Source organism: Channa argus, chromosome 5 (assembly GCF_033026475.1).
Source record: "Channa argus isolate prfri chromosome 5, Channa argus male v1.0, whole genome shotgun sequence".
In the NCBI taxonomy this organism is placed as follows: Eukaryota; Metazoa; Chordata; class Actinopteri; order Anabantiformes; family Channidae; genus Channa; species Channa argus.
In genome coordinates this window covers 7,564,757-7,578,402 of record NC_090201.1, presented here as the reverse complement: position 1 = coordinate 7,578,402, position 13,646 = coordinate 7,564,757, and the positions used below count along the sequence as shown (strand labels likewise).

General features: G+C 39.7%; 1 protein-coding gene across 1 annotated transcript; it reads left to right on the top strand.

The window, feature by feature from the left end:
* Positions 1-208: 208 nt before the first annotated feature.
* Positions 209-11,843, top strand: si:ch211-253b8.5 (dysbindin). Its single transcript, XM_067504429.1, has 5 exons — positions 209-326; positions 429-492; positions 10,610-10,762; positions 10,842-10,985; positions 11,060-11,843. Exons 2-5 carry the CDS (start codon positions 450-452, stop codon positions 11,323-11,325), a joined length of 606 nt encoding a protein of 201 aa, XP_067360530.1. The 5' UTR covers positions 209-326; positions 429-449; the 3' UTR covers positions 11,326-11,843.
* The last annotated feature ends 1,803 nt before the right edge of the window (positions 11,844-13,646 follow it).

Below are 13,646 nucleotides of genomic sequence, written 5' to 3'. Positions count from 1 at the left end.
AAAACAGGGAGACAGAATAAGATGCAGAAAGGACAGGGATGAGGTGAGGGAGGGGGTGTAAGGAGACTAAAATAACAAAGGCATGTATCTGTCCCTCCTTGGTATTTTCCACTCCGTTACATAAAATCCCTCCTTCCCTCTTCTCAATCCTGCCCTCCCAGCTCCTCCCTTCTCACTGTCATTGGTCAGCTGGTCTGCTCCATGAATCCACAAACTTGTTCTCGCCTCAGCCAAGAGGCTTAGTATCCACTGAGGGCAAAGAGGAAAGCAGGCGAAGGAGAGCAGCAGTGTGGCAGCCAGCGTCAGTCACTTTGGAGCAGTTGCAAGTGAGCATAGGAATTGGGAGATGATCTTCAGCAGCCTCTCTGCTGAACTCTCACAGGGCTGACTGGCCATCACACACTGATACACTGATTTATTATTTCTAGTTCTTTTGATTCTACAGCAACATGAGCTCTTCTTCAGCAAACCTGCACAACAAATGCCTCCCCTGTGAGTAAATCATGTTTAAAAATAACTTTTCTTTTGCACTAACTTATCTTTTAGTTCAAGTGGATGTGTCAGGATGGGATCACAAGTATGTGCCGTTAGTTTTTATTTTTAGATCTATACATTAGAGAGTAGAAAGTTCATTTCTATATTTGGTCATCAGAAGTACAGGCCAGACAGATCGAAAATTTAAGGCAGAAGACTCAGGCGACATCTACAGCTTCTGTGAGTGTGTGCGTGTGTGTGTGTGTTTGCAGTTGTTGTATCTGTAATGTGCAGGGATGTAGAGATTGAAAACATTTTTTAATGTTTATATAAAATGTTGTCTGTGTTAAATGAAACTTAGGACTGATTGACTTGTTTCTTCAAACTTTTAACTTCAAGGCAACATTATTTACTGTTCAATCACTGTCAAACATGAAATGAGTGTGTGCGTGTGTGTGTGTGTGTGTGTGTGTCTGTGTGTCAGATATAATGTGGAAGCCAGTGTGACAGCTTAGCCAGTATTAAGTACCTGCCATTGTGTTGATGTTCCCTGAAGTGACCAGTACGAGTGCTGTGCCAGCCAAAAATCAGACAGGAATGTTGAGTCATCACCGTGAGTAATGTTCACTAATACCAAGTGAATAGGTCACACTCTCATTGCACAGGATCTGGGATGCATTCCCACACACACACACACACACACACACACACACTGAGGCAGGCCTGGATTAGGGCCACTGCACAGCTCCTGACAAAGATCTCTAATTTCTAATGGGATTGTGCCTGCAGATCTCATCAGAGTTGACTGACTGCAGTGGTGTCTGCAGCTTGTTCCACAGACATGCCAACCCAGATAGGACCTGAAATTAAATAAGTCACAGTGAGATCAATGTGTGATTTCATGAGGCTAAAAAGGATCTGGGTTGGGACTCCAGAGAAGATGTCTCCCCTCTGCTGCTCGGCCCTGGCCTCTGTACCTCATTACAATTTAGCCATGTTTTGATAATTGGGGGAATGTGCCAGAGAGCCACTGTGGGGAGAAGAACATATCAGCTGGGGAAAGTTACTGACTTAAATGACAGGCTGGATGTTTGATGTTGAAAAATTGCTTCTACTCGTCATGTATTTTTAGCTCAGTTCCCTTAGATGTGATGGACCGAGAAGGTAGATGCTTTTTAATGAGTGTTAGTTTGGTTGTTTTAACAATTCTAAATTAGTTTATGTTTTACAATTAAGAACAGTGACTTAAAGGATATTTCACAGGCTAATACCACACTTTATTTATATTTATTAAAAAGATGCTTTCAGTTATTGTCTAAATTAATGGTATTGTCCACAATAAAAAAAAAAAATAGTAATGAAGCTCTTCAATTTTTGTACCTGTCTGCATCCTGAATTAGGTTGTTTGACTGTGCCATATATTGTAAATAACATATTTATAACAAAATATTGTCCAAAACAATGTGAATCACTATAACTCCACTGGAGATCTTGCACGTGCACTGACGTGCACAGGCTTACTTCAGACAGCTGTACTGAGTCATGGTGATTTGGAGCATTATGGGGCAACATTTGTTAAAAATATGTCGTTGCCATGCTTTGGAATGAAGAAGCATGTCACCCAGTGGATGAGTGTGTCTGGCTGATGTGTTTTTAATTGTTTGTTGGACTAAATGTCATTAAACTAGATTCATTGTTGTTGTTTAATAACACCTGTATGATGAATAATCTAGAAAATGAAATTATGATTGGAACATATAAAAACAAATTTTCTAGGCACCGCAGGGCAATGCAAACAAGCTGTAAACAATTCATACAATTTCACTTTTATAATTTGTTAATGGCCTAGCAGATACACTGATCAGGCATAACATTATGACCACCTGTGCAATTTAAGGCAATCCAATAAAGCAGCTCTGCTATGAATTATACTTTTACAAGGTTATAATTTCTCAGTTGTTAGGTTGAAACTGTGACAGTTTACAGTTGGCAGTTCCACTTTGTGTTTCTAATTGAGGTCAAAGTGAGTAGTGGGATCGTTGTGGAGTGCATTATAAGAAGAGGTGGTTCGAAAGTTTTGGCCACCTCATTCGTTTTAAATAAGATGGCCAATAACTTTGACTGTGTGCTGTTGGGTGCCAGGTGAGAGATGGTGGGACATTTTTGCTGAATACAGCTGTTTCCTGCAGCCACAAACAATAAGAGAATTGTTAGAGAGTGAAGAAAAATGTAAAATTGCAGGGTATGTTTTCATCACTTAAAGTGACCCCTGTCATATTACCTGAAGACTACTGTTTTTCCACTGCCAATAACAACATGATGATTGCAGTTAAAAACATTTCTCAGCATTCAGATCTTTATTAGGAAATGAGAAATCAAAAACATTGTACATTTTTAACACAGTTTTAAGGATGTAGTGTTGTGTATAAGTGGGAACAAACATGGAGAAAAGACAAAAAAAAACTTTCTTGAGGTTTAATGTCAGTGAAGATTCATTAGGGCTCCTGTCTCTTCTCAATAAACACAGACATTAAATCTAATTATATAAATAAAATGCAGATTTCCAGCTGTTCAGTCATTGTTGATGAAACAGAAGTGTGAAAACTGTGTTGCGCTGTTTCAGACACAGGAATATAAACAGGATGACCATTACTTGCCAATGTGACAATATCTCAAATGGTGCAAATACCAAAAATTTACCTTTACACTCGACGCCTAATGGCATTTCAGCATTTAAACTTAATTCTATGTGCATTTGTGTGTGATTACACAAAACAGCCTGTGAAATCAAAACAAGTCTGTCATCTCTGTTCGGCTAAATCCTACGTGTACAGACAGAGTTAAGTCCTCCAAGCATAAGCTGAGCCCTAAAAAGAGAAAACAACATTGTTTACTCAAGTGAACACAAATTCACCTGTTTGGTCAGTTAATCATTGAATCAAAAGGACGGATCAGTCATTTGGTTTGTTTACTGAAGCGCTAATATCCAAAGGAGAAAACTGATTTGTCAGATGATCAAAGTGGGAAACACCTCTACAAATGTTCCATCAACTTTCAGGCTATTTTAAATCTCCCAGCTTTACTGTTGAAACCTTACTCTGCACACACAACAGCAAATAGTTAGGTAAGAGATTCGTTCATCAACAAAAAGCATAATTTGTAACTATTTCTGTATCAATTAACATTATCGACAAACAAGTAGTTCAATTAAACAAATAAATGCTCAGATTTTGAAGTCTACACAATTGTTAGTTTGCACCACTGTCCTCATTCCAGCTTCTTACAGTTGGTTACAGTATTTTGTGCTGGAGAACAGTGGAAAATTTAGCAATAAACGACTCACATATTTCTCCCAGGAGTTGGTGGATACAAAATATGTAAAACCACATATTAAAAATGTTGTTACCACTGTATTGCATCACAGTGTGTAAGTGTTTGGGAACTGAGTAGATCAATTGCTTTAGATTTAAAAGCTTTTTGTTTATTTTTAGCTTGATGTAGGATTTTAGCTCCACAACAGTTTAAGGCCTCCTTTGAATCATACTGCTCCAAACTGCTCTGATCTTTACTCCTTAACGACTCAGGTCAATGTCAACCATTTGATTGACCTGTTGCCAATTAACCTTAAGTAGTGAGATGTTCCACCAGATGTTTTTTTTTTTTTTCATTATCACACAACTTTTTCAGGCTTTTGTTGTCCCTGTTCCAACCTTTTTGTGGCTGGCAGCCAGTTGAAAATAAACTTTTCAAAAAAACCTTTTTTAATCAAACTAGGCTATACATTATTTATTATTTACACAGCCCACTAATTTTAAAAACAGGGTTTTCAACAAGCAATTGTTGATTGATTCCAGTATAGCTCCACCCAAATGCACAGCCTAATAAGACAATAAATGTGCAAGGACATTTTCAAACACAAACAAAACAAATACATTAACAAGCAAAAGAATAAAACCAACATTCAGATAATTATATAGTGAGAATTTTACTTGGCTCTTGCAGTTGCTTACTGTAAGAGATGGGACAAAATGGTAGTAACACTTGAAACTCATTTTAGCCCAGTGAAATCAAAAAAGGAATGTAGGTAACCACTGTAGCAGGCTGAACACAGAGCTCACAAGATGGTACCCCTGTCCCCCACAGTTATCACAGCATGATGTAACTTCACGTTCACTGTAGCCAATACAGAATCTGCAGGCCACCCTGCCACAGTCCCAACAAATAGAAAAGAAATGTCTGAGAGACTGTGTTGACTTTAACAAAACATTCCTACAGTTCTTCTAGCTAAAAAGACAAAAAATCTTTAAACCTCCTCCACAAATATGGGGAGAGGAGGGGCAGACTTTCCAAGAATAACTGGGAGCAGCATGAATGTTAACGTGAATGTGAGGATTTTATTGGGGAAAGAAGTTTGTCCTGTTAGACCCCTAATCCCAACCCTCAGACACAGAGGATTAACTTAAGCAACCTTTACTGAATTATTGAAGGTTTTTCACTGTGATTACATGTGATTTGATTATTAATTCAAAGGCAAAGAGACCCCTGCTTTGTTGCTCTTCACTTTGAACAAACTCAAAAGCCTGTGTTACTTTACTGATCCCATCACAGACATTTAAGATCTACTGGCTGGTTGAACTTCTCAATGATACTTAATAATCTTATATGATTGGTCAGTAATAGTCGTTCTGAATAAGAATATTTTTTTAAAAGTAGGAAATATGTTGGTATTTTGTCAGCTGCTGAAGCCTATTGTGTTGATAAGAACTCATGGCAGGCTGTTTGTGAGCTTATAGAGGGCAGTGGGACAGACTGCTGACCTACAAACAGTCCTATTGTCAGTCTGGTTGTATTTCAGGCAAAAGGGAAGCAAGGAGAGGGTTAACACTGATGTCATTGTTGTCCTGATGGTGCTGGACACTGCTTTGTCCCAGCAAAAACGGCCAGATCAACAGCTGCCATAAATAATTCACTGTGCTTGCAACTGGAGCCCAGTAAATGCCCACTTTTTTGGAGTGAAAACAGTGAGAGAGAGAAACCAAAAATAAAACTGTGAGACAGAGGAACTGCATAGTCTCCAGAATTGAAATTTTACAAGCATGGCCACCTGTCTGTTCCACTCACATTCAAGATATTTTCTGTGTTGAGGAATGAGATACAAGCACTGGTGTTATACAGTGTTTTTTTAAAGTGCAGCCATGAGATGGAAAGATAGAAAGATAGATAGAAATATAGATAGAAAGATAGATAGATAGATAGATTTTTATTAGCCTTCCCTTGGCTAATAAAAACAGGGCTGACTCTGAGCTTCAGGATGTGCTGCCCAGGATGTGGAAAAGCACCACATGTCTTATTAAGCATGATATTATGAGACAAATCAGCACTACATCAGTTGCACTTCATGACCACTGAGACATTAATTACTGTATCAGCTTTAGCAAAGTGACTGGTCCATTAAAGAGCAGCTGCAAACTGTTGCAGCATGCTCCTGCTGGTGAGGTCTATGTTGTGCTGTAGGGAAGAAACTCCCAGTAACATCCAGACGTCCTCTTTAACTAATAAACATGTGCAGAATTCCCTATCTCCATCATCTACTTCTCGCCAACTCACTGCCTTGTGTTGCGTTGCTCTTGGCTAACCTCTTTTTCCACATACTGTAGATGTTTTCCTTCTCATTTGTAGCCTTTTTTCACAATTGCTGCTGTCCTCTCTGACCTTTGCTGCCTCACTCTTCTAGCTGCCACTCCGTGTGTAAAGCTTCTCTTTCCTTTCTTGTTGCAGTTGGGAACCTATCCATGTGAAAGAAAACCTCTTTCCTCCATCAAACCAAAGAGCAGCCGGTCTTTTCACTGTGGTCTCAGCTCAAACAAGTATTACCTCAGAGTTTCGGTCACAGTGATCAGTAGTCAGCGAAGCTGGCTGGTTCTTTTTTAAATGTAGAGCCTAAGAGTGTTTTTGACAGAGGGGAAATAGGAGCTACACGAGTACTGACTAAGCATTTACAGCAAAATAAAGATAATAAAATAAATATTTTTAATTTATTTTGTCATGTGTTTAGTTTTGTTACATACATTTTCATATTGATTGGTTAAGAGTTTTTACATGTGTATTTCTGCTTTATATATTATTGTATTTATAGTATCATTTATCTCTATATATAACCTTCATGTATGATTTCATTTTGTTTGTATTATAAGGTTATTTACTATTTATGGATAAACAAGACATTTTGGGTCCTCCGTAGTCAAGATCTGGTCTACATGAAAAACAGGGGGAAAGTGATAAGTCATGACGTGTTTTGCTTAAACCACTGTCGCTGCAGTGCTTGATGCTAATTTTGGTAGTCTGCTGTTTAAGTCTAATGGTATGACGGCTAAGTCAACACGCAGAAGTACTGTCCAACCAATAGAGCGGTTTTAACAGGGACACTTCACACATGTTGAGAAGAGCTGTGTTGCTGTGTTCTACACTGACCTTCCCGCGTCCTCATCACAGGGGACTCTGCCTCTGACCTCACAGTTTCTTTTTGCATAGTGATGAACTAATGGCAGCCTGTGGGTGACACTGAACCCTCTTATCCCTTCATTTAGCCACAGGATGAATGTGTTGTCTCAGTTGTCTTTCCCCGAAACCAGCCTTTCAGGGTCTTGTTCTTAGAAATGTGACAGAGGAAAGACACACATCTTTCTGATTCTAAATTAAAACAGACATTGATCTGAACTTTTGCATTTATGTTGTTTTTACACTAGAAAATGTGCTCTGTTAAGATAAGATATAGTCAAATAGAAGACAGTATAGAGCCCTTAATGATCTCTATATCAGCTGATGTACATCTGCTGGCAGCTTTGCCCCCGTCTTTTCAGGAGTCTGTCTCATTAGGACTCAGTTTTCATCTAAATTAAACAAAAGCAGAAACATTGGGGTTCTTTACAGTACACACATACTGATTTCTTTTATTTGACAATATGATACAATTTTTCACTAACATCTATAAGCTCTATGCATAAAATTACAGACTGAACATGCCCCCTCCACTACGTCCAAAATGATTTCCTGTAACTGGCATCATCTCTATGGCGTGCAGGCCAGTCCTTTTCCCTTACATCTCTGCTTTTGTCTGGCTCTGAATGAGCCTTTTCTATGTCTGCCCCCTGAGCGGAGGATCTGAGTTTGTCTTCATGTGGGGAAGCAGAGTGACAGGCAGACTTGTCCAGCCCACTCTGTCTGTGTCTATCTTTCTGTCTCTTTCAGTCATTCTGCAAGTCCAGCTGGTCCTAAACCCTGATCTATGACCTTTTCTTCCTTGAGTCCCTACGCACCCACAGGAAGGATGAAATGGGAAAGAAGAAAGAAAGAAAGAAAGAGAGAAAAAAGATAGAGACAAAGAACAAGACACAAATGTCGATAAAAAGGCAATGACTCAAAATAGAGAGTGAGAAGATAGGAACAAAGGCAGAGGACAGAAAAGAGGAAAAGTAAAAAGACTTGAGGGACTGAGAGAAACGGAAGAACCTATGGAAAGACTAAATGACAGGAAAAAAGTATTAAAACATTTAAAAGATTTTGAAGACATTTTGATAGGGAAAAGAATGACATGCCAAGACACAGAAAGAGAAAGGCAAAAAGACTGATAGAAAGAAAGAAAGACGAAGAGACTTAAAGAGAGAAAGAACAAAAAGACAGAATATTAGGTCAAGCTCATGCCCAAAGGTTGTTTACAGTTTCTGTCTGTCCTCTTTCTTGAGCAGCCACAGACCCCTCAGACGTCTTGTGGTCTGAAACTGAAGTGGGCTGTGGTGGGGCTGCTGGAGACCAGACATGTGATGTCATCAGCAGTGGACACTGTGGCAATGGTTTTCTTGTGACAGAAGATTTACCCATGTGAGTTGTGCATCTCAGAGGTCACAGGGGTCGTCCGCATAGAGAAGTCTTATCGATCAAAACGATTCGGTGGAAAAAAAGAACAGGATAGGAAAGCAAATCAATGTGAGGATATGCATCTGTAGCTAACCTTCAGCTCTCCACAGGCTCCCCCTTTTAAGAAGAAACAATCAATGGTGTGATCAATCAGGGTTTAACTGAGTGGGGAAACCTCCAGGATGAAGCAGTTCACTTAAACCCTTAGCCTGTAATGAAAAACATTATTTTCTTAGACACAACTGCCACACAAAAACACTTTTTAACAATTACCTGTGTTACCAACAAAGAAAAGTAGGTCATTCACCCGAACAAAGTGTGTGGTTTGTTTGTTCACAATAAACACGAGGCTCTTTTGATCCAAACACACGCCTCTGATGAGAAGCTTTGCTTGGTCAGCACTCCTCCCTTGTGTTTCTGATTGTGTAACCACTATTCCTGCTTTCATAAATGCGACACACTGATTCTCTCATGCAACTAAGAAAGAACTGTGGTATTGTGTGACATGCTGTCAAACCCATTTGTTACATAATCAGTAGTAACCAGTGGCCTGAACAATAGTTGTAGTCATACCTGCTTTGTACTCTTTGGTAAAAAGGAAAGATGGAAATGACTCAATGAAATCATCACCTCACTGAGGCAGATATTTTCAGTTCATCACATGCTGCAGTTTACTTTTATGAGGAATATCATTCCTATTGGGCCTCTGTCAACATGGACATACTGGACATATTCTGCCCAGTCCCAATTTTCCCCTTCCTCTGCTACCTCCTGCCTGTCTGAGCCCAGAGCCAGAGAGGTCCCTGCACTCAGGAGGCAGGCTGTCAAACAGCAGAGCTGCAGTCACAGCCTTGTGTCCTGCTGTCACCACAGACTTGTGTCCGGGCATGACTTGGAGAAGACTGTGCTGATGCAGCACACTGAAGAAAAGCCACCTGTTGATGCTACAAGGAGACATCTTTTGCTGGTTCTCTGACAGTAGCAGTTGAACGTGTACTTCGCTATGAGAGCATTAAAGAAAAGTTGTCTCAGTGAGCGTATCTTCATATGGTCAGAGACAAGAGAAATTCCCTGGAGTCTCTCCATTTTGTGATATTGTAAACATCCTGAGCAGAATGTCTTTTCTGTCTCCATCACACAGTGGGGTATTTATGGAGCTGCCGGGACTTCTGCTCTCAACACAGGCCAGATAAACTTCCCAGTTTAGACACGGCCTGAAAGCCTCATCCAATTAGTTCAGCCCCACCCAACTGCTTGTAATAGTTCTTAAACGTCAAACACTGCTCTAAACGGAGGAATTCTAATAAAGCAAGTATTCAGCATGAAAAGACGCCGCAGCCCTGGTCTGGTATGTGCTGAAATATGCAAGGTATAATCTGTCAGCACATTTAAAAGCAGTGGAAGACTTTCTTGCTGCAGGTTAGATATGAAGGTTGAGTCGAATCACCAAACTAATAATGAGATAAATAAGAAGGTACAGCTGGGATACACTCAGCTAAGCACAAAGACTGGAAACAAGGGGAAATAGCTTGACTCTGCCCACCAATCAACACATCTAAAGCTCCTGTGTTGAGCAGGAGATCAACACTGTGTTGTTTTCTTCCTGTGTGAAGAAAACAGTCTGTGGAATCCAGTTACTTGTTTAAATGATTCTCCATCATTTCATGTTACTGTGTAAGTCAATGTGTATTTTTCCCTCAAAATGTAGAATGTCAACTTACCCATTTGTAAATCAATCAGAACAGATTTAAAATTTCTACAGTGTGAATGCACAAGTTGTTTAATTAGAGTTATGTGTTTTATCAGTAAGGTGTCATGATCCACAGGAATGAACATTAAGTGGAAACATGGGAACAAATTAAGATGTTTAGAGTTTATCATTACATGTCCTTGCTGTGTTCCATTTCAACTGACAATCTCAGAGTCCAAAAAAGTGGGAATATAATACTTAAAGCTCAATGTCTCCCCCTTCTGGCTACAACATTAGATGCCCGTGTGTTTGCAAAGTAGGTCTAAACTGCAGTATGTGTCATGTTATGCTATACAACACCACGTAATCTCTCAGGTTCAGAGTGGAGGAACTAGTCCATGAAATCAGCCTGTGTGGTGCATTCTTACATGCTGGCTCACCTCAAGGCTCCTGGTGTTAGGTACAAAACTTGACCTGAAAACTTAATCTGAGCTGAAAACTAACTTTGGATCCTGCTGTTGTGATTATCAGCCGAGAATGAACGTGGCCAGAGGCTGCCAGATGTGGACACAGCACAACAGCAAAAGCTGAGAGAAAGACAGCGCTTTTTTGAAGAGGTCTTCCAGCATGATGTGGACGTCTACCTGTCCTCTGCGCACCTTTGCATCAGAGACTACAAGAGACGTGAGTTGGACTGGTAGCATCTCTGTGATTACATGCACTTTCAGACATAAACATTTTTTACCTTCCTCTTCTCTTGCAGCCCCCATTGGAAGCATCTCATCTATGGAGGTGAACGTGGACTTGCTGGACCAGATGGAACTGATTGACATCTCTGACCAAGAGGCTTTAGATGTCTTTTTCAGTTCTGGAGGAGAAGAGGGAATGCTGACGTCCCCTTTGCCAGGTATGAAAAACCACAACTAGAACTGAGATTATTGGATTTAACGGCAAAACTCAATCCTTCCATCTGATTCACAGTCCAACATAACAACAACAATGAAGAAGTCATCAGTAATGGCCTCTTTCGACACGTCCTTGAGGGTCTTGAAGCTAAGTCCCGCATGTCCTCCATATCTTCACACTCATCCTTTGACAGTCAAACCACCAGTGCTAACGGAGGATGCACTCCTGTAGTTGGGTCGGACGATGAGGAAACACACACTAGCAATGTCACGAAGACTGCTGCACCTCCAGATAAAGAGATTGTGAAAAGTCTTCTTGGATCTTCATCCTTGTCTTCGTAGGACTCACCCTTTCACATAATCAACTACAGTTGCTGACACCATGGCCAGAGGCTGAAAATCAGGCTTTGGCATGCAAACTATTGCAAGAAGCCAAGTCAATGTTCACTGTCTTACTTGTAGGTTGTAGGTGTTATGTGTGTGTTTGGAAGCCATGAACTTTTGAAGGCCTTGAACTGAAAATGAGGAGATTTGTGGTTATTTCACATCTGTTTAATTCCCATTATGGCATGTTTTAAAGGATAGGATTGTTTTCCTCATGTTTCTTACCTGACTTGTCAGTGATAAATAATGAATTTTGTACAGTATGAACATGAGCACAGTACAGTAGAGCAAACATTCAATTTAAAAAACATAATTGAATGAAGTGGGACCTGGACTTGTGGGACCTGGACAGAAGGTTTCTGACTTTTAACTGCATAATTTTTTAAAGTAATGCATTGTCCTGTCGTTTTTTTGCCAATAATTTCAATGTTTAACCAGATTCCTTTGCTTGAACAATAAAGAAATTGTAACATCTATTCATATGTTTCCAAAAATAACAAAACTTTTCCCGGATATTTTAGCTGGCTGTGCTTGTAGATAACAGTTAAAAATGTTGCTTCAGGGGAACCTTGAGGATGCCACAAAATAACCTGAAGTTCAACGTCATAAAAAAAACCTCTCAAACTAGTCAAGTTTGCAGAGTGCTGAGACCAGAGTGCTGTGGGTCAGCAACTATAAGACAGTGTTTGAAAACCCTGACTGCTGCAACCATTGTTCGGTTCTCAACAGCATGAGCAAACAGTCTCACACAGACACACACACACACACAGACACACACACACACACAGAAAGAGAGTGAGAGAGTCTGGTTTCCAAAACTTTAGGGGATATTACATTGACTTACATTTATTTCCTGGAGACTTTCCCTAACATAAAGTAAAACAGGCCATAATCGTAAACCAAGTCATCACAGTGAAATTTAATGATTTCCAGCATCTTGTCCCCATGAGAAAAGCCATGTTCCCACAAGTGATTGTGTAGTCATATTTAAGTCCCTATAATGTGAGTAATAACTTGTACACACCCATGCACAGATGTGTCTTTGTATAGCTGTGAGGACATTTACTGACGTAACACATTCCCTGGCCCCTTACTATAATCTCAACATTCACAGCTAAAACCCTAAAACGAAGCTTAACTCTGAAACAGCCCTTTGAGAGAGTGTACTTATTAGAAGATAAGTCTAAATATACAAATTTCCCCAAATCTTCCTACTTTTATCATTGTAAAGCTCAAACAGGTTCTCACAATGTATGGCCACACCAAACAGTGTAACCTGTGATTATGTGAGTATGTAAAGCAGAAGGGGCAGGGTCTCACCTTATTTTGCTCAAATATCAGGGAAGTCAGTCCTAGAATACTTGGAGCTGGATTTACTGAACAAGCAACATGCTCTGCTTTATCCTCTTGGTAGGTGGCAACATTGACTTCCATTCTTTTTTTTTCCTCTTTTGTAATCACTTTAAAGTTAATATTGAGTTTATGCATGTCTATTATAGATTATTGGAATGTTACCTAAAGGGGCACATTTGTTTTTGGGAGAATTAAAGACTAAAGTAACTGTTTTAATTATGTGTAAAAATTAGGCATTTGCATTTTTTCAGTTGTTGTTTTCTGGTAGTCTGCTGAGCTATAAGGTAAAGAATATGTTGTTTAATTGATGTTTTCTTTAAAGTCAGTGTCCTACTGCAGTAAGTGTAACACTGACCTTGTTGATGCACACATAGATGATACAAATATTTTGAATGGTTAAACATAAGGTGCAAATGATAAAATGCCTGTGCGTGTGCACTTAGGAACTGGTAATTATGCAGCACATCAATCTGGTTTAACTTCTAGTACACGCTTAAATGTAGGCCAGTGACTTTTCAAGGTGTTTCAATAGGTCAGCATATTATTCGTGTACGGTCACACATTTATTGCAAAGAATACTATTGCACTGTCCCTATTTGAATGTGTACACTTCATAGAAACTTGTTCACCAACTCCTCTGCACTATACATCTTAATTGTGGGTTAGGGGTTAGTCAGTCCTTCTGTACATATTATAACTTGACTGTGCACTTCAGGTTATGTTTGTTATGCAGGTTTACTATTTGTCAAGTGCTACCTGCTCAGATCTGCTGAGCCGCCAAAGACGTTCTTGGATTATCAACTCCTTTACAATTGAGGAGGGGCATGCGGGGCCCTTCCCATATGTGCTGGGCAAGGTGAGAAATCCACAAGTAAATTTTAACAAATAGACAGTTTCACTAATAGATTATATAATGAATTGTAATA

Coding starts and splice junctions, on each gene's coding strand:
- si:ch211-253b8.5 (XM_067504429.1), top strand. CDS start 450: ATGAGCTCTTCTTCAGCAAACCTGCACAACAAATGCCTCCCCT. Junction 493..10,609: donor GCACAACAAATGCCTCCCCT/GTGAGTAAATCA, acceptor TGTGATTATCAG/CCGAGAATGAACGTGGCCAG. Junction 10,763..10,841: donor CATCAGAGACTACAAGAGAC/GTGAGTTGGACT, acceptor CTTCTCTTGCAG/CCCCCATTGGAAGCATCTCA.